General features: G+C 59.2%; 3 protein-coding genes across 3 annotated transcripts in view; 2 read left to right on the forward strand and 1 right to left on the reverse strand.

Moving 5' to 3' along the window:
* The window catches only part of LOC132502471 (sodium/glucose cotransporter 1-like), a 98,248-nt gene extending 87,665 nt beyond the window's left edge, over window positions 1-10,583 (forward strand). Inside the window, 5 exon segments of the mRNA XM_060118348.1 lie at window positions 1,066-1,281; window positions 3,444-3,543; window positions 5,883-6,355; window positions 9,985-10,070; window positions 10,487-10,583. Coding sequence (XP_059974331.1) covers window positions 1,066-1,281; window positions 3,444-3,543; window positions 5,883-6,355; window positions 9,985-10,070; window positions 10,487-10,583 — 972 coding nt within the window.
* Window positions 10,584-10,734: 151 nt separating this feature from the next.
* The window catches only part of RSPH14 (radial spoke head 14 homolog), a 61,224-nt gene continuing 46,106 nt past the window's right edge, over window positions 10,735-25,852 (reverse strand). The window contains exons 4-6 of the mRNA XM_060118411.1: window positions 13,176-13,401; window positions 12,389-12,525; window positions 10,735-10,973 (exon numbers count right to left, since the gene is read on the reverse strand). Coding sequence (XP_059974394.1) covers window positions 10,735-10,973; window positions 12,389-12,525; window positions 13,176-13,401 — 602 coding nt within the window. The remainder of the gene's footprint in view (window positions 10,974-12,388; window positions 12,526-13,175; window positions 13,402-25,852) is intronic.
* The window catches only part of GNAZ (G protein subunit alpha z), a 42,593-nt gene continuing 36,177 nt past the window's right edge, over window positions 19,437-25,852 (forward strand). Inside the window, exon 1 of the mRNA XM_060118410.1 lies at window positions 19,437-19,504. The gene's annotated coding sequence lies outside the window, so the exon portion shown is untranslated. The remainder of the gene's footprint in view (window positions 19,505-25,852) is intronic.

The following is a 25,852-nucleotide window of genomic DNA, read 5'->3' on the forward strand; positions in this document are numbered from 1 at the left end:
CCTCCTCCAACATCCAGCCACACCTGAGACAGGCTCCAGATGCAGCTCTAGCACCAAGACGAAGTCCTCACTCTTAAAGAGTGACTGTCCAGTTGGAGGCGACGGATGATACCCAGTGAGCAGATAAGATTTCTGTGAGTGGTGTAGTGCTGTTTAAAAGTCAAAAAGGATCATGGAGGTTAGCAGGGCAGGTGCTGGGGGCAGGGGGAGCACAAGGACATTAGCCGAGGTAGTGGGAGAAGATTTCTCCTAAGAAAGTGACCTCGAACCTGAATCCTGAAGGATGAGCCAGAAACACCAAGATCTAGAGAGAGAACCAAGCAGAAAGAAGGGCAAGTACAAAGGCCTGGCTGAGAGCACAGCGGGCAGGCCTGACTTGCAGGAAGAGGTCATGCTTAGTGGCTAGAGTAGACTGACCAAGGGAGAGGGCAGAGCCAGGTGAGGTCAGCTCGAGCAGATGAGACTTGCTTCTGAGGGCAGCCATGAGAAGCCACGGTGGTCTTCAGCAGAGTCAGGGCACTCCCTAATCCATGCTTTGAAGAGATCACTCTGGCTTCTTGGACAGCGGGTGAGCAGGAGACCAGGTACGGATTCCACCTGTGTGAGAGAAGGTGGTAGATCATGATTGAGGTGGTCTCTGTGGAGACGATGGGACGATTTGCTGATGGATTGGTGGTAGGGCAGAATGGAAGGAAAAGGGCCAGGGATGTCTCCTGCGGTTTCTGCCTGAGCTGCCAGGGCGATGGAGGTGCCCCTACAGCAACAGGCAAGACTGAGTTCTCTTTGGACACATTACGTTGGAGATGTGTCTTCACCGTCTAACTTAAAACTGTCTCCAGAATTTCCTAAGTTCTCTGATTGACCTAAGAGAGTGTCCACGCGTCTCCGGTCTGTGTTCAGCCCAAGAAGGTGTCATCTCCTCACAGTGCTAAGACTCTGCTTCTGCAAGGCATGTGAAGCCCTTGTTATGCTGAGTTTAGCTGACCAGTTTAGACTGGTCAGGAGGCGAGGCTGAGGATGGCTTGTCTCATCCCCCGTCTTCCTCCCAGGTGACTCTCGGGGCAGGGTGCCTTCTGGGGGCTGACTGGTGGACTTCTGATTGGCTTCTGCCGCATGGTGTCAGAGTTTGCCTACGGGGCCTGGAGCTGCTCGACAAACAGCAGGTGCCCTCGGATCAGCTGCAGCGTGCACTACCTCTACTTTGCCGTCATTCTCTTCACCATCAGTCTTTTCACCATCCTGGGGACCTCCTTGTTCACAGACCCGATTCCAGATAAACATGTAAGTGCTGCCATGAGGATGCTCAGGGGTCCACCGCAGTCCCAGTGTCCCTGTGAACCGCAAGTTGGCTCTGCCAGCTTTGGAGAAAAGTGGCTGAATTCCTGCATTCTTTTTGAAAGCGGGGATGGCGGGGGTGGGGGGGGGGTGACGGTTGGGTCAGAAATAGGCAAATAACCTCCTTGCCTTAAAAACTAAACTAAAAAGCTTTCCAACAGTCCTCCAATTAAGTATTCACTGAGAATGAGAAGTTTGGCTTTTAAAATACAAAATTTCCTTGAAGTGTTAAGGTTGCTAACCTCAGCGTGAATTAATGTAATCAGGGCAGTCCCAGCTGCCACCCACCCAGAAGGGATTAAGCCAGCAGGAGGGGGACAGTAATGCTGGCAGTGCTGTGGCTGGTGGCTGGGCACGCGTCATTCTCCTTGCCCGGCCACTTCCCCCCTCCCAGGAGGCAGGTGTCAGTCACCCCAGTTGGAATATAAAAAGCCTGGGCTCAAAGAGAAGTCAAGTCACTTGTCTATGACACCAAAACTAGTCAGCAGCAGGACTGGGCCTGACCAGACTCCATTGCGTCACCCACATGGGCATGGCCAGGAGGCTCAGCAGGACAGGGGCTTGGCTGAGCTGGAGAGCAGCAGGGAGGGTCCTAGGTGTCCGAGGCAAGGGCAGGAGGAGCTCAGAAGGGAAGCGGGTATGTGAGACCCATGTGCCTTGGGGTCTGGGTGAGAGCTGAGAACTGGGAAGGCCGCCTCCCCTCTGGCCACCTTTCTGTTCAGTAGTTCCTTTTGACCCATTCCTCTCTCGCACACAGAGCCCCATGGGATTGGGATGGAGCAAGTGGGGAGGACGGCCAGGAGTGCCCAGGACAGCTCGCCCACCACACGTCCCCTGCTCTGCTTCCGGCACGTGGAGAAGCCGTGGGTGCTGGACCCAAGCTCCTGTCTCTCAGGGTCTTAATGGTCGACTTGTCTGACTTCTTTTCTGCTTCTTTTGTATTCTCAACTTTTTGGTCTTGCCTGCTTCTCAGGCAGCCACGTGCTTGAGTGCTTTTCCTGCCCAGCAGCACAGGTGCTCTGGAGAGGAGGGGAGGGAGGTAAAGGGGGAACCATGATTTCGGGTCAGTGTCTGTGCTGCACACTGGGTGCTACCAGGGGAAGCGGGACCACACTCGATCCCATGTCCTTCCTGCCCAGCGGCCTGGTCCACAGGGCTCGTCGTGTAATTGGGAAGGCAAATGCAGACGTACAGCATCACCAGGAAGCAACTCAAGGCTAAACCCAGTCTCTGTCACTGACACAGCAGCAGGTTCATTACTGATGTCTTAGTCCGAGAGGCGGGGCTTGGAGGGGCTGCTCAGTCACATCCCTGCTATGTTTGGGGGAGTGGGAGGGGTGGTGGTGCTGAGATTCAAATATACCAAAGCCGGTATAATAGATTAAAACCTGCTCCGGGAGAGACTTGGTGGAAATGTTCGCTTACTTGTGCTTCTGCTGACCCCAACCCTCAAAAAAAGCAAAAAAAAAAAAAGCAACAGCAATTGGCTGGATTTTACTTCCCAAAGTCTCCATATGTGTTTTCAGGAAGAGAACAAAATAACAGACTAGAAGGGAAGGGATGCTCCCCTTCTGCATCTGCAAATGCCTTGCTGAGCTTGAGCAACTAAGCCTGGCTAGGGACCAGGTCATCTGGGTACCCCAGGTGAACCAGGTCAGGCCTCCTCTGGGCTGCGTGAGTGCTCATCTCTGACAGCCAGGAGGGGCCCGTGGAAGGAAAGCAGTTCCCAGGTCTACCCTGCGGGCCCATCCACTAGAAGCAGCAGACCGGAGTGATAAGTAGCTTCTCCCACCCTGAAGGGCACAGCTTCCTAGACCCTCAGTTACTGGAAGAAGCCCTGAGCGTGTTGCCTCCTACCCTACCATCCAGCCCAAGACACTGAGGTCACCTTTGGGCAGCCGCACAACCACACAGGGCCAGAACCAGCACTGAAATCCAGGGTTCCCAGGCGCCTTGCTTTCCCCACCCCCACGTTCCTTGTGTCCCTTGTTGGAGTCTAACGACCCTTTTCAGTCCCTTGAGACCCTGGTGCCCAGCTGTGAGCCGTGGCACCATAAGGCCTGCGTGACAGGGTCCTGGGTGGTGACATGTGCCTGCTCTCCCCTCAGCTACACCGCCTCTGTTGGAGTTTATGGAACAGCCAAGAGGAAAGGGTCCATCTGGACAAAGACACACAAGGGAAGAGCCCCACACCGCAGGCACAGCCAGGTGAGAAGGGAGACCCAAAGCCAGCGGAGAGGCCTGTGCTGCTCCCTGCCCCCACCCCCGCTGTCTCCACTCCCAGAAATGCTTCCAGGCAGAGGCCCCGTCTTTCATTTTCTCAAAGATGCCTTGTGGGTGTTTGTCGAGGGTGAGCTGCCTCTCGGACATCCGTGTGGCGGTCCGGGCCAGAGAGATCCAGATGGGAGGCATCAGCAGGTGCCGGGGGAGGAGGGAAGTGTCCGTGAGGGGCAGAGAAACACAAGTGTCTGGTGATCTAGGAGCATTTCAGCCGGGGTGGGAGGGATCCACCGAGCCACACAGATCACATTGTGCCTCAGCAGGAGGGGAGGAGGCACTGGGGACAGGGGAGGGACAGCGGGTCACAGAGCCTCACACAGGGATTCAAACCCAGAGGGATTCTGGGAAGTGGGCGGGAGCCTCTGCAAGGAGGAGGGAGCAGCCCCACCCAAGAGGGCGCCGTGGGACACCGCCAAGGACAGCCGGATTTCACTGGGGCAAGAAGAGAGTTCTGGGAGAGGCTCGGGCCTGGGGGCCCCAGAAGGCCCAGAGGAAAGCTCTCAGCAGATGGGGTCAGAGGCGGAGTGCGGGGGCCCCAGGGAGGGCGACCTGCACCTCTTGAGGCCCTGACGCAAACAGGGATAAAGGCCTAACGAGATTAGCGCGGAGTCTGGGGCAGAGAGTCTGGGGGGACTGTGAGTTTGGGGGAGGGAGGGAGGGAAGGCCTGCCTGGGGAGAGGCAGTGTTCTGGGGCCCCCTCTCCACTCCTGCCAGGAACGTTCAGGGCCTAGAGAGGCCTGGGACCCTCTCCTGACACCTGCAGGGCAGGGGAGTGGCCTCTCCTGAGCCAGGCTGCCCCGCGCCCCTGGAGGGTACAGGGCTCCCAGGATTGCTCTCCCTCAAGGACAGAGGAACTGCCTGTTGGGGGCCACGTGTGCTGGGAGCTTGTTCTGGGGGCACCTCCCAGCTCCTCTTCTCCCTCGTCCACAATCGTGGGTGGATGCCACGATGACAGTGGCTCACACTTTTTGCCCATTTGGGATGTGCCACGCACTGTGGAAAGTATGCCTATGTGTGACAGGTACAATTATCATCCCCATTTCAGAGATGGGGGGACTGAGGCACCAAACATTTAAGTAGTTGGCCCCGGACTCCAAAGGTAACCAGGCAGTGGTGGAGCTGGGATTTGAACACAGGCAGTCTGACTCCAAAGTGTGTGCTCTTGGCCACTGGTCTGTCCCATCTCCCGTCATACGGCCCTTGGGCTGTGTTTACATGATCAGTCGCCGTTGATATACAGCAACCTTTTTGGGCTTGGCAGCTGCATGATGGTGTGCTGACCCAGATATCCGAGAGACCAAGAGACAGGGCCAGCATGTGCCGCTCAGGACCTCTCAGCACCGCAGCAGGTATCTGGGTCTCTGGGGTCCTCTGGCGGCAGCACCTCCCCTGTAACACAGGCCTCTCCGTCACTGGCTGACGGGTTCCGCCATCCCTGGTGCTGCCCCAGCCTCAGGACACACAGCTGGCGTGGTGGCTGCCCAAGGGGATGAGACGTGGAACAGGTCACAGTGCACACTTTTCGGACCGAGGTGTGCTTGTCTTATCATCAAAGAGGGATCCATTCCCAGACCGTCTGGGCTCACGTGTGTGCGGAGCTGGCCGTGGTGCTGACCCGCGCCTGAGCAGGCCTGGGAGCGGCCGGTGTGGGCTGCACTACCAGACACCGGAGGGATATTTAAGCCCCAGAGTGAGACATTTTACTGATTTGGTCCAGAGATGTGAATAGAAACTTGCCCATAATTCCTAGACTTACCCCGTTCCTGGAGAAAACACCAGTGATTCCCCTTTCAAGGGCCCAGAGGGCCTTACTTTGGGCCAGGCCGTGAGACTGGTACCTACCTGGAGAAGACACGCCCCAAGGTTGCTGAGGAGAGCAGAGCAATTGGGGTTTCTTCCATCCTCAGAGGAGCAGCCACTTGCCCTAGACCTACAGAGCTGTGCTGGGCGTGTGCCAGAGACGGGAGGGGTGGGCCCTCCAGAGCCCAGCGGGGAGGGCCTGCCCCGTGACGGCCAGGGTTCTGGGCCAGCTGAAGGCTCTGCCAGTGCAAGCAAGCATGGCCCAGGCCATGCCCCAAGTCCCCACTCTGTGTCTCTGAGGGCGGTGGGAGGTGTTCTGCAGCAGCAGCTGAGGATTGTTCTCCACATTAGAACCAGTCTGTTGGGCTTCCTGCCGGCCTCACCGCTGAGATATGAGCCCTAGAAAGACACCCCTCCTGTGTGTGACCTCTTAGCCTCCTGACCTATGCCTATTCCCTCTGTTCCAGACATATTTAAGGAGGCCAGGAGCTGCCTCTGGAAGGCCTGGGACGTGTTCTGCGGCCTGGAGCCACTGCCAGGCCCCAGACTCACCCCGGAAGAGGGAGTCATGCAGAAGATGGAGTGTGGTGACACGGAAGGGACACAGCACAGTGCCACTTCTGAAGGGACAGAGAAGCGTGACATGCTGGAAGGAACAAAGCTCCGAGGCATGCCAGAGATGTCCCACTGGAGAGAAGTGCCCGACGTCTGTGGGTCCCTCCGGGTGTCACTCACAGCGCTCTGCCACGTCTACGTCTCGGAGGCGGCCTGCGGGGACGTCTGGGGAGCAGGCAAACCGCTGCCTCTTGCAAACGCCCTCATCGTCGAGGGGAGGAAACGTTTCCTACAGGGAGACCCACGGACGTGGACCAAGGATCACACTGATGAAAATGAGCCCGCAGCATCAACGCTGCAGGCTGATGGGCGGCGAAGCCCACTGGTGAGGGCAGAGACCGAAGATGAGCACGTCTGTCCTCTGTGCGATGAGTCATTCTCTCCAGATGGCTCCACTGCACAAACACTGGCTTTCACTTTAAATTTAATTTTGGCTTTTTATCTCTAGATATATTTGGGGGTTTTGCTTGTGTTTACTGTCACCATTTCCTTCCTATACCCACCTCCGTTTGCTGTGTTCTCTCCTCCTTTGTAAAGGTATGGCTGCTGGCAAAGATGCTCCTCCTCGCACCAAGGGTCCCACCCACAAGGGGCTGTGCCTACTGCCGATGACCACACAGGCCAGCTGGCGCCAAGGCTGCTGTGGATGGAAACGTTGGCTCCTGCCTGGACCCATGGTGGGGCTGAGGCGGTCTCTGCCTGAGGACCAGGCCTCCCTGTGGCTCAGCTCTGTCTGGCTGCACCCCTAAAGGGTAGGTGGAGAGGAAACTTCCCTCCTTGTTGAGCTCTTCCCAGTTCCTCCCAGTCTGCCTGCTCCTGGGAGTTGGGCCCAGGGGCTGGATCCCCTTTAGCTGTCAAGTATAGACCACTCCTGGGCTGTGTCTCTGGAGAGGCTCCCTAAGCCACCCCTTCCTCTTCCTTCTTCTTAGACCAAAATAAAGGATTTGGGTCTTTAGAAAAAGTTTCAGATGCCTCGAAGTGATTTGGGGGAGGCCCACCCAGCATTGCAAAAGTCGCACTCTGAAGGTGCAGCCGGGACCAGCCCCCCATCCCTCGTTTAGTCTTCCAGCTGACATTTTTGAGTGCCTACTATGTGCCAGCACTGCTGGGAAGCAGTCATGGACACAGCTCATGGTCTAGGGAAGTAGACAATGAAACACGAGCGGTGATGGCCAGCACCTAGTGTGGCCCGCTATTTCCCTGCCCAGGTTATCATCACGTTCAAGCCATGGAGCCACTCCATGTGGAAGGACCAGAATCAACCACATTTCACAGAGGAGGAGACTGAGCTCAGCCAGGGAACCGAGTAAATGGCCCCTCTGTGCACGTGCATGTGGCAGGAGCGCCCGCAGGGAGGAGGCCTCCCGTGACTGAAGTGGGAGGTCAGCTAGCTGGATAACAGAGGGACAACATGTGGGAAGACAGGGTGAGGCAAGGGTGTGAGGAGGCCAGAGTGCAGAACGGTGGGAGGTGGGGAGGCGGGGAGGGCAGGGTGGGCAGGGGCTGGACCTGCAGGCCTCAGGTGCTTTGGGATCCTGAGTCCCTGGCAGCTTCAGCCAGGAAGGGGTGGGATCAGATGCTGGAAGATGAAAGGGCGGTAGGAACACCCACCAGGAAGCTATTAGAGGAATCCAGGCAAGTTAGCAGCAAAAAAGAAAAGACAAGGGAACAGCATCAAGAGAAGCCAGCAATTAGAAGTAACAGGACTCGAGTACTAGACTTCTGGAGGGAGGGCCCAGGAGTGACTCTCTGGCTTGAACATGTGGGCAAAGGGTGTACCAATTCCAAAGACAGGCCACACTGGAAGAGAGGAGGTGCAGGAGAAAAGTGGAGCCCCGTTTGGGACATGTGGAGTTTGAGTTGGCGTGAAGATACTTACTGCCGTCTTGACAATGTTAAGTCCTCTGCTTCATGAATGTGGGATGTCCTTCCATTCATTTAGGTCTTCTAATTTCTTTCAACAGTGTTTTGTTTTCAGCACTCAAGTTTTGCACTTCTTTTGTTAAATTTAGATTCCTGAGTATTTTATTCTTTTTGATTCTACTGTAAATGAGGTGTTTTTTTCTAATTGAGATATAGTTGATGTACAATATTATATAAGTTACAGGTGTACAACATAGTGATTCACAATTTTTAAAGGTCATACTCCATTTATAGTTCTTTTAAAATATTGGTTATATTTCCTGTTGTACAATATATCCTTGTAGCTTATTTATTTTATACATAAGAGTTTCTACCTCTTAGTCCCCTATCCCTTTTCTTAATTGCATTTTCAGATTGTTCATTGCTCGTGTACAGAAAATCCTGCAACTTTGTTGAACTCGTTTATTCTAATATTTTTTAAGTGTCTTCCTTGGGATTTTTCATATACAAAATCATGTAGTGTGCAAGTAGAAATAGTGTACTTCTTTCTTTCCAACCTGGATGCCTTTTATTTCATTGTCTTGCCTAAACTGCCCTGGCTAGAACCTCCAGTACAATGTCAAGTAGAAGTAGTGAGCGCAGACATCCTTGTCTTGTTCCTGATCTTAGAGGGAAAGCATCCAGTCTCCTCATCGTTGAGTATGATGTTAGCGGTGAGTTTTTGCAGATGTTATCATGTTGAGGAAATGCTGCTCTTTCCTATTTTGCTGAGAGTTTTTGATTTTGTTTTAGTTTGGGGTTTTTTTATGAATGGGTGTTGGACTTTGTCAACTGCTTTTTTTTGCATCTATTAAGATGATCATGTGGTTTCTGTTCTTTATTTACACGTTACATTGATTCATTTTCACGTGTTAAACCAACCTTGCATTCCTGGGATAAATTACAGTTGGTCATGGTGTATAATGATTTTCTCATGTGGCTGGATTTGGTTTGCTAATATTTCGTTGAGTTCTTGTGTCTATATTCATAGAGATCTATAGTTTTCTTTCTTTATGAGGTCTTTGTCTGGTTTGGGTATCAGGGTAATACTGTCTTCATGGAATGAATTGGGAATTGTCCCCTCCTCTTCTATTTTTTTAATTTAGTTTGTGAAGGACTGGTATTAATTTTTGCCTGGAGACATTTAAGGGTAAGTATTAAGTTGGATGGAAGGTCCAGAACACAACAGAGAGGCTGGCGCTAGAGACTCAGACTGAGGGGAGAGAAGACAGTGGACCAGACTAGCTAAGAAGTGAACCTGGTAGAGGAAGCCCAAGTCAGGCAGATAAGATTGTGCAGGAGAGCAAGCAGAGATGTCAGGTTAAGAAAGAGGGTTCTTTCTGCAGAGGAGACTAAGAGGGTACAACCAGGGCCCTGGGAGGAGGACCAAGAGAGCCGCCACAGGAAGGGAGCACTGGCACCTGGGTTACTGCTCGAGCCAAGCACAAAGAGCACGGGAACTTGGCAGCAAGAAATCCAGAGCCCTTCAAGAAGGTGGTAAGGGTGGAGCCAGTGTGCTATGGTTGAGGCAGGATGAGGAAGTGGAGACCCTCAAGCCCCTGTTTTCCTGAAGGAGGAAAGGTTTCCTCTTACAGGGCCGTTTCTGAGAATGAGATTTAACCTGAATCCCCAGCGGAGCCAGGCAGCAGGTCCCTCCCAGCACAAGAGGGGCTGCTTGGGCTAATCCTGGAATCCCAGGATGCAAACGTTTCTGTGTTTCTGCTAGGAAAGTGAAGGCCCCAGGCACTGGAAGGACTACAAGAAGGCACTCAGCTGGGGATTCTAGCTCTGCGGGTAGCGTCTATTCTGGGAGGTTCTGTCCCTCAGGAAGTGTGGCTGCTGGTTGGTGATGTAACAAGGGAAACCTGGTGTGAGGCAAGGAGCCTTGGAAAGCTCATGGGGGAGATTAAGGCTTCGGCTCAGCCCAAACGAGGCCAGCCCTGAAGCTGAGCCGCTCCTGCACCTTCTCCAATAGAGGTCAGAACCCTGCCAGACCACCGGACAGGTTGGGTCGGGGAGATCAAGGAGTCCCAATGCCTCCTCCCCCCGCAGCCTAGCTTCTCCACCCCTCCAACCCCCCGCACCCCCACCGAGGGCTCTCCAGCCTCCTTAGCCAGTTTCACTGCAGAAGAAGCAAGGCAGGTAGAGGCACAGTTGGGAGCTCCCTGGAGGGAGGCCTGGCAGACAACAGGGGGAGGGCTGGGGGGAGGTCGGCCTCAGGCCAGCCTGAGCTTACGCAGGTGACTTGGCTTTGGAGAACACAGCTGTTTGGGGGGGAAGACCTTAAGGAGCTGCCCTGTTCTGAGCTCTCATCCCTGGGGCGGGGGTGGGGTCCTCTTACAACTCACCCTCCTCCAGCAAGAGCCCACTTGGGGTTGCACCTGTGACCTTCGTTCCTGTCGTCCCACGTGGGGAGGGGGCAGACCTGGTGAGCAGGGCCACACCCAGCCACACCCAGCCACACGCCATGGGCCTATTCACTGAGCGTCTGGCTCAGGCAGTGCTGCCTGGTCCAGCTGTTCCTTCCAGCTCCCTGTCCCCACCTTGTCCCTAGATGCTTGGCCCTGCTCTGTGCTTTCCCAGGGGACTCAACCACAGCAGACAGCAGGGATGCCACGCACCCGGCCCTGGACCCTGGGTTCAGCCTGTGACCCGGTCCTTCTGGGCCAGGCATTTCCCCTTTGGCAGGACAGAGGAGAGACGTGACCTGCCCCAGAAACATCAGGTGCCATTCAGACCAAGATAAAGAGATTCAGCGCGTTTATTCAGGTGTGGAGTCAGCAGGTGGAGCCGGTAAGAGGCTCAGGGTTTCCACTCGATGACTTTGACGGCGATCTGGGCTGCCCGCTGCACAGCCACGCTGGTGTCCTCCTCGAGGGCCCGGAAGGTGGGAACGTGGGACTGCAGGAGCTTGCGGCCCTCGGGGGCCTCGGCCAGCATGGTGAGGACCTTGATGGCGTTGAGGCGCGCCTTACTCAAGGATGAGTGCAGTAGCTCCAGCAGCGGACGGATGGCCTCCGTGTCCAGGGCCGCGTACTTCCCTGCAGGGCACCAACACCAGGCGTTCCTGGGGGGGTCCCTGCCCACCTCCCTCGCACCCCAGCCCTCCCAACGCAGGCTCCACACCCTCCCTGCCCCTAGCCTGGGCCCCGCAAGCTCCCCAGCCGGCTTCTCCCCAACCACCAGGTACCTGTCCCGCAACCCAGTCCTCTCAAGGCAGCATGAGGGGTCTTTTGAAAATTAAAATCCAATCGAATGAGAAGGGGAGACGCCCCTCCTTAATCCTTACTTGCTGCCCACCCCCTCACCCGCTGAAATGCCATGCTGCCGCCCCCTGCCCCCAGCCCTCCTACACCGAGCACTCTGCTCTTTGCTGCCAGACCGTCCGGCCCCTTTTGCCCTGCTAGCTCCCCTCGCAGAGGATGCTCTGCCCCCGTACTGTGCCCACCGTCTCCCCCAGGTCACTCTTCACTCTGCCACCCCTGCCAACCTCAGACAGCAGAGGCTGAGACGTCTGGGTCCCCATTGCCCAGCACGGAGCCTGGCCTGTGGCAGGGGCTCAGGGCTCCTCAGCGGGAGTGCTAGCTCAGTGAAGTGACCTCACCTCCCCCAAATTCCCATGTTGTCCGGGCCCCATGAGAGCCCCCAGCCCTCCAAGCACTCCTACAGGAAGCCCAGGTAAGACACTGACTGCACTGAGGACGCCCGCGAGATCCACGCTCATGGGGAGCCCCACACTGGGGGTCAGCACCCTGACTGCACGATCAGTCAGAAGGGGGCTGTGGACTCTGGGAAGGCCCCAACCTCTCCCCATGGTGTGTCTCAGGTTTCACCATCAGGACGAACTGGGGAGTGGCAAGGAGTCCCAGCTCTGGGGGGATCTGCAGACTGCTGATTGAGAATCAGAGGCCCAGGTAGTTCTCCGTGGATCAGCAAGGAAGCTCAGGGCATGGGGCTGGCCCAGGCAAGGGAAGGTCAGACAGCTTTCAGAGGTCCTGCGGGGACCCTAGCCTCCAGGTGGGGAAACCAGCCCAGGCCCTTCCTACGGCCCAGGTCGGGTGACTGAGCATGGAAGCCTGGCTGCTGGGAGTCCGCATGGGGGAGGTAGCCTTACGCTCCTATGCGACCCCTCCACACTGAGAAAAGTAACATTGATCAAGAAACACAGCAGAAGCAAGGGCTCCAGTGTTTGCTTAGACCTCAGCATAACGGACTCATGGGTGGCAAACGAATCAATCCCAGAATTTCGGCTCACAAGAGGCCTGGGTCAGATGCAGGAATTCCAAAACCAGGGAACAGAGGGAATAACAGGGAGGGGCCCCAGGTGGTGGGCCCTCTGTGGCCTGGAAGGAGAGGGTGGAGCCTGGGACCAGGAGGGGCAGTACTCAGCTTGCTAGGGGGCTGCGGTGACCCCCCACCCCATAAGCACCGACGCCCAGCCAGCAGGCAGCCTCACCTTTGGTGGTCACTGTGACGTACATGAGGACCCCAGCTGCACTGGCCTGCACCTCCTCTTCCTTGTCCTTCAGCAGGTGCACCAGGATGGGGATGACGTCGTGCTGCCACACCTGGTTCTTGCCCTCCAGGGAGATGCTGGGCCAGAGAGGGGCAGCTGGGTGGCTGCACTTGGAGGAAGAGGGGGACAGGGCCCAGGACCACCCCAGGGGGACACCAGGGGAAAGGACTTGTGTTGAGACCATCCCTGGTGGCCAGGCCAGGGTGCAGAGGGGCACTGGTGTGAGGTGTGGGTCCCACCCCGACACTCAAGACAACCTGGGAGCACGGCCTGGGGCCACAGAAGGCCAGACCCAGAAGCCAGGGGTGGTGAAATGAAGGGAGGTGGCCACAGCTAAAGCAGCTCTGAGGCTCTGTGATCATCAGGCTCCAGGCCGGGATTTAGACTGTGATCACAGTGACACTGGGTCACTAGTGACTAGACGCCCACAGCTCCACGTCCTGACCTGTGAAGGGAGCCACCACCTTCCTCGGAGGAGGTCTAAGTGTGCAGATGGAACCTCCTGTGCTTGCCTTCCTCATGGGAGGGGGACAGCCCTCTCGTTTTTGCCAGGAGTGGGGGCTTCCTGGGACACAGGACTGTCAGGACTAAACCCAGGCCTGGGCAGGCAGGTGCCCCAGTGGAGCGCTCCCCTTCCCCCAGGGCACAAGCAGGTGAGGGGAAGCAGGGGCCTGGGGCACCACTCCTGCCCTCCCCGCTCCGTCCCTTGTCCCCAACCAGTCCTCACCTGACTGCGATTAGTGCTTGGGCTGCTTTGCTGCGGATGTTGCTGTTGGCACTCAGGAGCTTCTCCTTCAGGAAGGGCACCACCCAGCTGGCCAGTGCGTCAGTGGCGTCCTCCATCAGGCAGGCAGCCAGCGTGTCCAGGAGAAGCTCCTGGATCCCTTCCTCCTCACTCTGCAGCTTCCACACCAGCGAGGGGATCAGGCTGCTGTTGACAATGCCCTTGGCCCCTGCAGGACAGGAACGGGCGCTGAGGGTGGGCCAGTGGGCCACCCCCCACCTGTCACCTGTGCTGGGAGCCAGAGGGCTGGCAGGGGGGTGGTATTTGACAAGATAAATTGCAAATCCCCCCCTCCCGCTGCCAGGCAGGGGGCCCAAGCAGCCAGCATGTGACCGTGGGTGACAAGCTGGGGTGAGAACCACGAGGACCCCAAAGGTCCAGCCTTTGGTCACTTGTTACTGGGGGCACCAGCCTGAAACAGCGGCCTGAGAAGCAGCAGCCACCTCTGCAGGGCCCAGGCACACAGGGAGCCTCCCTCCCCCGCCAGCCATGGTGCAGCAGAGAGAAGGATGAGGGACCCATCAATCCCCTCCTTCCCATCTGCAACATCTCTGTGATGCTGGAGCCGCAGATCAGCCTGGCCAGCCGTGGGGACAGGAAGAAAGCTTGCAGTGGGGTCTGAAGTAGAAGATTTAGAGTCAACAGGCCGGCATCTTATGTAAAAAGAGCTGTGCCCCCAACCACAGTTGGTGGGCAATCCACAGAGTCTGGCCAAGGGGTCTAAAGGCACCTGGTGGCGCTCAGGGAGGGGGCTCCACATGGCACAGCTGGGAGAAAATGCAGCGAGCCACCCCCCTTCCACTGTCAACGGTTCTGCCTCACTCCTTCCAGCCTCTACTCCCACCTGGGGAGTCAGTACATGCCTGGCTGCCCAGAGGAGACCCCAGAGATGGCCCAGGCGGCAGCCCAAGGGTGCTCACCAGTGCCCAGAACTGCTGGTAGAGCGGCCACCACAGGAAGAGAGTGGGCACCGGGGAGGGCGGCCCTTCCCTGCCGCTCTAGGTGTCACTACTGCCTGACAGCCCACCCTCTCCCCGGCCTCCCCAGCAGCCCAGGCTGCCCACCGTGAAGCCGTCCACAGCCCCCATGGAGGTGCCACCAGTGGACACCTCTGTCTTCTGCCTCCCCAGCTCAACTGTCTAATTTACTCTAGAGAGACAAGTAAACAGGTTCATTAGCCTAAAGGTCTCTGAGTGCCAATTAGCACCAGGGACTTCCTCTTTGAAGACACCACCCAGCCTTCCACCCTCACTCCCCAAGGACATCAAATGGCAGGTGCCTGGGGTTAGGGGGTGGAGAGGCAGGGTAGCATGTCCAGAGGCTCCAGTGCCCCCGGCCAGCTTCTCACTGGGGTGTCGGGTGGAGCCACCAGCTCTGTCCATTTGCTCTCAGGGTGCTCACAACACAGGAAAAGCAGTTTCCTGCTGCTTCAAGAGTACTGGGCTTTTTAAGATTTAATATACACAGGTTTTTTAAAAAAGGCTAGGTTGGACTCCTAAATGCATCCAGCTATGTGATCTTAGACAAGTTACTTACCCTCTCTGAACCTGGTTTCCTCATTATTAATACAAGCCCACCTGGTAGGGGGTTGTGCAATATCAGTGGAGTAGGGGGTGGGAAAGTGCTCTGTGTAAGGGACTGTCACCATGTGCCCAGACATCCAGGCCTGGCACAGCGAGAGTCTCCCACATGCCACCAACAATGAGTTCCAGCTGCAGGCAAGCCTGTGGTTGGGGGTGAGGGCTGAGGAGCAGGATACAGAGATAAAAGCTGCACATGTAGGTGAGGAATTCCAGGTCCTAGGGGCTCTGGATGTGCCCTGAAGGAACACCTGTCAGTGGTCCCGAAGCCACCTCTCCTGGGGGCCTGAGGTCTCTCTCCCCTTCAGCCCTGCCCTCCGGCCGGGCCACCACCAGACAGCACATCTGGGCCTCCTGCTCCGGCTCCAGTTCCGGCTCAGGCACCTGCCCCCAGGCTACCTGCCTGCCCCGGCCACAGTCTCGCTCTGCCACGACCTGGACGGCCACTCTCCAGCTCACAGGGCAGAGGTGACAATATGACCTTCCAAGAAGGACTGTGCTGACCGATGGAGGGATAATGTTCCTGACAGAGGGCCATCTGAGCAAAGGCAGGGGGTGAGGGATTTGTGCATTGTCAATCAGGGCTCGATGGTGGCCTCACTTGTACCCGGGTCTGGGCTTCCCGGGAAAGCCCAGGGAAATGTGCTGCTGTGGGAGCAACAGGATGGGCACAGGCTGGGGGGAGGGCAGAGGAAGGGAGTCAAGGCCGGAAGTTGGAGGTGATCACCTCCACTGCTCCCCCGATTGGTGAGAAAACCAAAGCCCAGAGGGGCAACTCTAGTGCCCAAGGTCACACAGTAGATGGGGAGAGGCCAGGCCTTCAGCCGCCCGGGTTTTTCTTTCCAAGGCATTCGTCCTGGGCCTCTGCTCCTAGAAATGCTGAGCACCGGGACCCAGTTCATTCTGAGACAGAGGGAGGTTAAAAATAAAACGCGTGCCGGGTGTGCCTCTGCTCGTTCACTTTGCTTCTTTTCAGCTAAAAGGAGAGTCGCAGGCCTGGCTATTTATAATTAACCCAGATCTGCAAAGCCTTGTTCTAGTTGGGCTGGGGTGGTGCACAGACCCCCAAAAAGAAACAAATCAGAGAAACCCACCAGGCCCCCAACAGCCTGAGACCCGGCTGGCAGGGTTGGGGTGAGCAGGACAGGTGGGGCATGGAGAAGAGCCGGCCAGGAGGGGGCACCCTCGGGCAGCGGGGAGACCAGTGGGAGAGTCTCCGGGGACCAGTCATTACTGCCTGGGTTGACACATGTAGATGAAGAATTCCAGGTCCTAGGGGCTCTGGATGTGCAGGAAGGGAGGCCTGGGGGAGCCGGGCCTTGTGGGGCAGAGCGGCAACAGTAGGAGGATCGAGTGTGCTCGGGGAGGGCCCAGACTGGCGTGGCTACTGGGCCAGGATGGGCTGGTTGATGGGCCACAAAGCTCAGCTGGGATTGAGGGTCACTATGCCCCTGGAGTGGAACCCCTGGGGTTGAGGTTTGGCCACTTCCTGGGAGCCACCTCAAAGGGCCCCTCCTTGGCCAGCTCTCCCTGCTGGTTGGTGAGGTGCTGGGTGGCCTCAATCACCAGAGCCCCCTTTCCCTTTCTTCCTCGGAGCCGAGCTGTGGTCTCCCGGTCCCGTTCTCCTGGCAAGTGAGGACTCAGCCCTGGGAGCACACATCCGCGCCTGGTGCCCGGGCCCCACCGTGCCTTGTCTCAACCCACCTGCCCAGCTTTAGCCTCGTGTGTCCCCCACTGACCCCACCCACCCCCGTGCCTGCCTTTGCTCGCGGGGAACCCTCGCTGTCCTCAGCTTACTCGGCCCCTCAATAGCACGTGACATGCTGACCATGTTTTCCTCCCGAGATACTCCCCCCCGCCGTGGCCCTGGGACCTCAGCTCCCCGCTTCCACCTCTCTGGCTGCTCCTCCATGTGCTTAGCAAGCACCCCCCTCCCTCCGGCGTCCCCCACAACGTGGTCCTTGGCCCCCACCATCCCCCCTTTCCCCTCCACCAGGGGCAGCTCCTCTCAGGCTGCAGACACCACACAGCCATCCACTGACGCCAGGTTGCCCGGCCATCCCCCGGCCTAGGCTGAACTCAGCCTCATGGACTGACTTCTCCACTTTCTTATTTTCTCTGGGCTGTCTAGCTGACATTTTTACTTGATTCTGCATTTAGAACGACGCACCCTGTGGGACCAGGCTTACTGTAAATAAACATGAAACAAAAACTTGCCATCCTCCTTCTCGAATTTAAAAAGCTAATCTTCAAACTCTCCAGTGGTTCTTAGGCCGACGCCCCAATCCTACACAAGGGCCACCAGCCCACTGCGACTGTTCCCTGCCTCACCCCAGCCTGGCCTTGTGGCATCCTCACAGCTCTGGCCGCACTGGTCCTCTGGGTTCGTCCAAGCCTCACACTCCTTCATGCGCAGCGTCTTCCCCACTGTGGAACGTGCTTCCTCCCGCCCCAGGTCATGGGCCACCTCCATCCTGCTCCCCCTGCCACAGAGGCCTGATGGGTCTCCCCCTCCAGGCTTCACACAACCATCATGGGGGTGCTATCTTGCAGAGGGTCTAGCAGGCAGGCTTGGGTCTGTCTAAATGCTAGGACTGTGCCGAGCGCAGAGGAGGTCGTCAGTAAATGCTTGCTGGTTGAAGGCTTACAATCCCTGCTTGACCCTGGGGGAGCTCTCACTTCCAGGGTCAGGGGAGGGGGCAGCAGCCAGCCCTGTTGGGTCCCTCCGTGGGCTAGCCCCTCATCTCACACCTGGACTGCTGTGCGGGGTCTTCCCATGCTTGCAGCTAGGTTTGCCCCTGCAAACAGCTCACTTCTGACCTCTGGTCCCCCAGTTGCCCTCACCATCTCTGAACATGTGTCAACATGCATCTCCTGTCGGAATCACCCTCTAGGGACCATCTATTGTTATATTTGTCTCCTTTTGATAGAAGAGGGAACTGAGGCTCATCCAGGTGAAATAACTCACCCAAGGGTATACTCTCATCCAGCTGAAATAACTCACCCTCAGGGCAGGGCCTGTGCCTGTCTCCTTCCTGCTACCACGGCCATTGGCCTCTGAGTGGACCTCTGGGCAGAGGCCCAGCCTGACCCAGCCTGGCAGTGTGGAGGATGCACACAAAGCAGCCCCCGATAGTCAGCCACTTTCCACTGGTCCTCAGGGGCCACCCCGAGCCAGCATGTACCAGGTCTAGTCTAGATCCGCCTCAAGATGCCCATCACCAACATCTGTCCTGTCTCTGACCATTTAGGCAGCACCTTCACAGGTGCGCAACCTCACTGGGGGATGTAGTGCAACGGTCTCCATTTCACAGCAGAGGAAACACTCTCAGAGAGGTTAGGGGATGACATTGAGATGCCAGTGTCCAGCTGGCAGAGCTGGTCCCTGCCTTCTGACCACAGGCCTGGCCCTATCTCCCCCTGCCAACGGTCCGTTCCAGTGCTTCTGCCCACCAGTGGGGTGATCCTAGTAATAGGACCATGGAGGTGTACGGTGATAGGTAAGTGTTAGCGGGGAGCATCTGCATTTACCTGGATGCTCTGGGGTGCACAGAGCTTCAGGTTACAGTGATGGAAAGGACAGAGTGGCACTAATGTCTTGGTTCTGGCCTGAGTCTTTAACACACAGGAGTGAGGGGCTCCTGGTTCTGAGGCCCACAGATTGGCTCCCCCTGAAATTGAAAGCAGAAGTTGGCAGGCGCCCTTTGGTGCATTTTGCTGAGCACCAATGCCTTCTGTGAGCTTCCCAAAGGCGCCCATGGGACCCTAGCCTCAACTGAGCTGGCTCCCTCCCGCCTCTCTGGTCTGGGGGACCGCTCCTGGGCCCCCCTCCTGTCCTCCCTTCTAAGGCAACCTTCCGTGGCCAGGATTGCCAGGGACCCTGAAGAGCCCTTACCCGCTGCAGGCGCGAGCAGCAAAGATGACTAATGCCCCCTCCCATCGCTGCAAAACGTCACCGGCGTAAACCTTTAGGATTTGTACAGTCCTTTCACATTTCCTAGCCTACTGTCGCGACAACTCAGGGAAGCAGGTGCCACTAGCCCCACTTTGCAAACAGGCTCATTAGAGGTCAGTCCGTTGTCCAAGGTCGCGGAGCTCAGAAAGGGCAGACAGGGTTCGAATTTGGGCCGGGAAGACGGGCGGGGCCGGGGCCATCCACTGCTCTCCGGCTCGGCGTCCCGCGGGGTGGGCGCCCGGCCTCGGCTCAGCGGGATCGCAGGGACCCCGGTGCCAGCGGCGGTGGCAGCAGCTGCCGGACCGCGGCACGCGCGGAGCCGCGGCCCCGCCCCTTCCCGTCGTCATTGGTCCGCGGGCGCGTCCGTCAGCCGCTCGCGCCCAATGGGCGGCGGGCCGGCGCTCTTGGCGGGGCTGTGGCGCCCTGAGCGTGGACTCCGGCGGACGCGCGGCTCCCCGCCCGCGGTTGGCCCGGCAACGCGCTGCGCTCGCGGCTCCGCCCCCTGCCGGCGGCGCGGCGCGGGGCGGGCGGACCCGCGGGCGGCGGCGCGGGCGGCGCGGGAGAGCGGGCGGAGGGAGCCAGGCCGGCGGAGCGTGTGCGCCGCCCGCGGCCCGGTCACGTCCCCGCGCGGGCGCCGCCGCCCGCGTCGTGCGGAACGAGGGCGCCCCGGCCCGCGCTCGCCGCCCCGCCCCGCGCCGCCGGAGCAGCTCGACCACGCACCGCGCCGCGACCCGGAGGTGAGTGAGCGGCCCCGCGGCCGGGGCGCGCGGCGGACCTGGGGACCGGGGGCGCGGCCGGGAGCCCACCCGCCCGCACCGAACCCCGCCCGGGCCTTTGTGCCGGGGCCCCGCCCGGGCGGGGGGCGCCAGGCGCGACGGCCGGGATGCGGGCCAGGTGGGGGCGGCGCGGCGGGGGTGCCCGCGCGATGGGCAGGGGCGCCGCGGGCAGGCAGGTGCTGGGAGGGGCGCCCGGGCCCAGGAGGGCGGACAGGGGCCCAGGGCAGCCGCTGGTGCGGGGCCGGGCCGGCGACCTGCGGGAGAGGCGCCCGGCGGGGTCTCCCGGGGGACGGCGGGAGCGCCGGCGCGTGGCCTGTGCTGAAACGGAGGCGAGGGCCCCGGAGGCCTGGGCCCGGGGACGCACGGCTCGCCGTTTTCGGTCACCGCTCTTGGAGCGAGCAGGTTCCTCGGAGGCATTTAGAGCGAGAGGCGAGTATCGACCCGCTGCGATTGTGATAGGTTCTCGGCTCGATATTTTTTCCCTTAAAAGGCGGTGGGGGCTTGGGGTGGGGTGGGGGGAGGGCCTCGGGCCGGGGCTCAGCGTCCTGCCGGGGACCCGAGGGGCTCTGGCTTCAGGGCGGCGCTGAGCCTCTCTGGGCGTTGGTGGCAGGATTCTGCTGAGGCCGAGAATTGGGGTTCTTGGTGACCAGAGAAGAGGATGGGAAGGCGGCGCCCAGGCCAGGGAGTCCGTGTCTGGGGATGGAGGGACCCGCCTGGGGGGAAATCTGCTGGTCTGGGGAGGCAGCTGTCCCCTGACCGCCCCTTTCTGCCCAAGTGATCTCCCTGCCCTGGGGATCGAGTCCCTCTGCCTTCTGCTCAGTCTGGAGAAGCCTCCTTGGCCAAATTCAATTAAGCAAATGTTTACTGAGCAGTTGCTCCCCCGGGGCCTGGTGCTGGGGTGGGAGTGAACTGGCCCTGCCCTCCTGGGACTGACTCACCGCCCCCACGGGGGAGAATCATCTCTGTTCAGAGAACCCAGTCCTGAAGGTGGGTGTCGGGGCCCCGAGTGGGGCCGGGGTCAGACGGGCCTGTGGGCAAAGTGACATTTGAACTGGAGCTTGAAGGACATGGTCACAGTTGGGGTGGGCATTGCGGGCAGAGGGGAGAACGTGGACGGAGGCACAGAGAGGGCGCTCAGGCAGTCCAGTCTGGCAGGAGCACAGGAGGTCAGGCGAGAAAGGGCGGAGGCTGCCCAGGGCTGGGGCCGCTGGGGGAAATGGATGACCCTGGCACCTGCTTCAGTGGTGGCCGCAGTCTCCTCACCTTTGCAAAGAGCAGCTCCATGGCCCAGAACCGAGTGGGCCTGGAGAAGAGCCGGGAAGACCCCGAGGGCTGCTCGCAGCCTAGGACTGCCCTTCCAGGCAGGGCCAGGGTCCTGGGTAACCAACCCCTGGCCTCCTTCCTGGCCAGCATGGAGGATGATGTTGAGCTGGTGGCTCTGTCCCTTTGGGGCGTGGACGTTCGTGAGCAGTAACCGTGGAGACGTGGGAGTCTCCGTGCAGCGGCTGATGGCGAGGGAGGACCTAGCCATGCCCGGATGCAGTGGTGCGCCTTCAGCATTCCCCGTGCTTCAGGGTCGATGGACAAGACGCTGGCATCTGGCTTAAAGCTCTTGTGTGTTGTACCAGATACTGATTTTCTGAGATGGGAGGTGAATAAAACAGTCCCTCCCCCTCGGAAGGCTGGTGTTACCTTCTGCTGTAGATCTGCTCGCTTGCCCGCTGCCGGGGAGCTTTCTCCCTCTGAAGGGACTGTTTGTCACTCATCTGTGCAGCATGCCCCCTCCCTGACCCACCCCCAGCCACACACTGGCTTCTTCTGGCTGAGGCCCAGCTTGCTGCAAGGAGAGCAGGGCCCCTGCCTGCCCTCGTGAGGGTGCGTGCTTAGCACGATGGAGCTGCCTTGCTCCATGCTGTTGCCCGGCCCCTTTCTGGGGGCCTGCCATGAGACTCCAGATTTGGGACACGGGGAATGAATTCCCCGTTCTGTCCCCAGCTCCTCAGCTCTTCTGTCTCCTGGAGTCCCAGGAGGAGAAGCACCCTGACTGGCTCTCAGGAGCTTCTAGGGCAATTCCAGGAACTTCTGTGTAAGCAGGAGGACTTGACAAGGTTGCCCAGGGCCCCTGCAGGGAGGCCGGTGGGATGCAGGGGCAAACGGCAGGGAAGGCTGGCCTCAGACTCAGGGTGTGGCCCCAGTGGCCTCAACCCAGCTGCGTGGCTGTCTCATGTGCACATGCGATGACTGAGTGCCGCACTTTCCCCGCTGGTCATGAGGACAAGGCAGCCCTAACTGCCCTGTGCTGGCCCTCTGAAGACCCAAAATTCTGTGCGGCTGTAGGGTATTCTCCCTGCTGCCAACTGTGGCTGGGCTTGCAGGAACCCTGGAGGAGGCAGATTAGCACACTGCACTCTCAGGAAGGAAACCCGGGCTAACTGAGCCCCAGGGGCAGTCCTGTGGGCTGGCAGGGCAGAGGACACAGGGAAGTGGACAGAGGCATCAGGGTAGACGCTGAGAGTCAGCCCAGGTAGGAGCCCAGAGCGGTGGCCTGACAGCTTGTGCAGATTCCGGGGCGGTGGAGGCGGGGAGCCCCAGTGGAGGCGGCGGAAGACCTGGGTCACGCCTGGCCCTGCTCCCCGCTCCGCCCAGCCCCATCCTCTATGAGCCTCCTCATCCTCACCACAAACAGAGCCAAGAGTGCCCTGCCCATCCCTGCACGGTCCTCCCCACATCCACGCTGGCAGGGGAGGCGCCTCCCAGGAGCGAACTGACAGGGACTAACTCACAGGGACCATCTGGATCCTTGGGCTCGCGGGGGAGCCAAGGGAACAGAACCTCACCCGTTTGCTCGGCTCAGCCGTTCGTTCCTTTGGCCGATCTTTACCAGCACCTGCAAGGGCTAGGGCCGTGCCCGGTGCAGGGACACGACGGGGCAGGGCACTCAGCACCCACTCCCATGGCGCTCCATGAGACCCGGAAGGCTGACAAACACCCGAGTAGCTGAATGCCAGGCAGGACAAAGGCAGTGAAGAGCCTAAAGCAGAAGGGGGTGGGGGTCCTGTGTGGAGGGGCCGTTGGCGCGGCACCATGGAGAGGCCATGGGTGAGTTGTGAGACCAGCGGAAGAGCACCAGGAGGGAGGATGGCAGGCTCAGAGGCCCTGAGGCCAATGCACTTCTGCAGCTGGAGACCACCCTGCCCCCCAAGGTCAGGTGGCTGGAGCCCAGGATGGGGGGGGCGGGGTTGTGGAGCAGGTCAGGTAGGATTATGCTTTTAAAAGACCCGTCTGGCAGATGGTATGGGGGCCGCTACGGCATTCAGGGTGAGGGGCTGCTGACCCAGTCGGGTGGGAGCAGGAGCGGTACTGAAAAGTGGTCGGATGCAGGATTTAGCTTAACAAGGACCTGCTGATGGAGAAGAGGAAAGGACTGCTCTGGAAGGACAGAGTTGGCCTCGGCGAGGAGGAAGACTCAGACGCATCGCGGGAGGTGGGGAATTGGGAGTTGGGTTAGACCCAGGTGGACATGGGCATACATGGCAGTCAGAGGGGAGAGTCAGGCTGGAGCTGGAGACCTGGAGTCCCCCCACCAAGAGTTGGGGGGCAGGGGCCGGCAAGGTCACTCAGGGATCGAGGGCAGGTGGGACCAGAAGGGGCAGAGCCAGGCCTCGGGCCCCACGGCTCAGAGCTGAGCTGAGATTCCAGGGGCCGCACAGGAGGGTGTTCCTGGGAGGGTGGGTCCCCTGCAGTAGGCCTGGGGTGCATGGGGGCTAAGCAACATGGGCAGGACTGGCTACACAATTTGGAGGTCCCTTGTTAAAAATGATTAAGCATTTCAGGACAGTGACAGCAGAGTGTCAGGCTGGGCATGGCGCGCATGTGCACGCCCGGGAAGGCCAGTTGTGGTGGTCGTGGTCGCTGCCAGGACAGTGCCCCGGGCTGGCGACCACTTTGCCCTTCACCTGCCTCCCATGGGCAGGTGGACTGTGTCAGGCACTTGGGTCCACGGGGGCTGCACCCTGGCCTCTGTGAGCGGCGCTTCTCCCTCTCTGTCCATGGACCCCCAGCCTCCGTCCCTCGGGCAGGAGACACAGCCAGCTGGTAGAGGGCTGGGCAGCCTGTTGGCAGGAGCGGGTGCATGTGGCGGGTGGCCTCACACACAATGGCTTCCTTCAGTTCGTCTCTTTTCCGAAGGAACCTGCTACATCACAGAGTTTTGAGTTACTTGCTTCTAAATTAAGGTATAACTCTCTTTTAGAGATGTCCCCGGAGAATCCATCAGAAAGTGCTAAGGAGTGAGGCTGTTAAAATCTGCGGTGCGGTGCTGGGGGTGGGGTGGGGGGAAGTGGTTGCAGACTGTCGAGCCCAGCGCACCCTCCAGCAGCTGCTGACCAGCACGCACCCTCCCCAGGCTCCCCCCGCCCCCACCTCTATTGGCCATGCGGTGGCAGTCAGAGCCCAGCTGCAGAAGGAACCCCTGCCTCGCTGAGCCCCCTGCCCTGGGAGTGGTGGCGGTCAGGTCATGGCGTTGGGTGGAGGGGAGCAGCCGCATGTGTTGTGTCCCCCAGAGCCCCTGGGTAGGCGCTTGGGGAGGGCAGCAACGCTCACTTTCTCCTCTCACAGCCAGTTCCACCAAGAAGGGGCCTATTTTTACTTCGGTTTTCTCCTCTCGGTGGAGGAGACTGGGACCTGGGGAGGTGGGGTGGCTCCTGCGTGGGCACCGGCCGCCCGGGCCCCGGGTGGGTGTCCAGGGACCCTGAGGGCTTCTCAGCAGCCCAGGTGCCCCCCCCTTCCTGCAGGCAGCCTGCCTCCGTCCACCCCAGGGTCCCCAGGGGTCCAGGAGGGCTGACTGGTGGAGCTGCTGTGCTGGAGGCCTGTGTGGCGCTGGGGCCAGTGCTAAGGTTCTGGCCATGGCCTGGTCCTTTCCACTGGGAGGACTGAATCATCACAGCTGCTCTTTCTTCTCACCAGCGGCTCTCAGGCAGGGTCCACACACAACTTGGGGTGTCCAGGAGGAGGCTATCAGGCCTCCTAATTCTGTTTTCCCGTTGGGGGCCTCTGTCCGGAACAGCGCCTGTGTCCACACCCGCACAGATCCTGTGCCCCTTCCTGCACGTACCCCAGCGTAACCACTGCCTGTTTTCTTTGTCTGTGCTTATTCTCCGTCTCTCTCTCCTGGACCTGAACATAAGCTCTGTGAGGTCAAGACCTTCCTCTGCTGTTCATCACTGAGAATCTGGCCCCCAGAGCCCGGCCTAGCCCTCAGCAGGGAGCCAGGAAATGGCTGTCAAAGGGGGCCACGAACGTGGCAGGTTAGCAGGCCTTCTGGCGGCTGCAGCCTTCACGTTGGAGAACTGTGGCTCCAGCCCAGTCCTCTGCTCCCGCGAGGTGTGCCTGCCGCTTGACAAGCACAAACCACGCGCAGGTGGACAACCACTGGCTGGGCGCCCATCGGGCCCGACTGGTTGGTTCACTCACAAGCCAGAGGCAGGCAGGCTGCCCAGCTTCTCACGCTGCCATCACAGGCCCAGGTCCCCCCACCGGGGGTCAGACACCTCCAGCTGACACTGGTCCCTCAGTGATGCCGTGTAACTCGGTGAGGCCCTAGTCAGTCTGGGAGATTTGCAGTCATGACATTTAGAGTCGCGTCCATGGGAAAGTGTCCTCGGAAGGCGAGGGGAGATCCTGGTGGTGGGAAAGGACCATGGCGCTCACAGTGACCACATGATGATCAAGTGGCCTTTCCAGACAGCCCTTGTGCTCCAGGATGAGCTCAGCAGGGAGCTCGGTGAAGGGCAAAGAACACTGAATGGGAAGCCGGGAGACCTGGGCCTAGTCCCAGCTCCACCTGCAGTGTAGACACGGTGAATCCTCTTCACTCTGGGCCTCTGTATCCTCACCTTCAGATCAGGCTGGGTTGAGGGTGCAGGTAGTCTTCATTTCTTACTCCAGCTCTGGAGGGGCTGCCCAAAGCAGTGTTGAGAAGGATTCTGAGGCTGTGTGGTGGCTCAGAGGAAAGTGGTCATGGTTGATTAGTGGTGTCTGCAGTGGTACAGGAAGCGGGATTTAGCCATTCTTGCCAGGGGCTGCTCGAGCCCACCCACCGTGCCCTCCCTCCTGCCCAGCAGCTCCAGCTCGTCCTCCTACCCGTGGCAGCCTCTCCGTACCCTGATTGAGTGAATGAGCAGGTGACTGAACCTCGTGCTCAGCTCTGCTTGGCCTAGAGCCCCGAGAAGCCTGCCTGGAGCCGGGAGACCAGGTAACCCCTGGTCGTGCTAACCGGTGCTAACGTGCTAACCGGTGTGGTTCCAGCTC

This window comes from Mesoplodon densirostris, chromosome 15 (assembly GCF_025265405.1).
Source record: "Mesoplodon densirostris isolate mMesDen1 chromosome 15, mMesDen1 primary haplotype, whole genome shotgun sequence".
Lineage (NCBI taxonomy): Eukaryota > Metazoa > Chordata > Mammalia > Artiodactyla > Ziphiidae > Mesoplodon > Mesoplodon densirostris.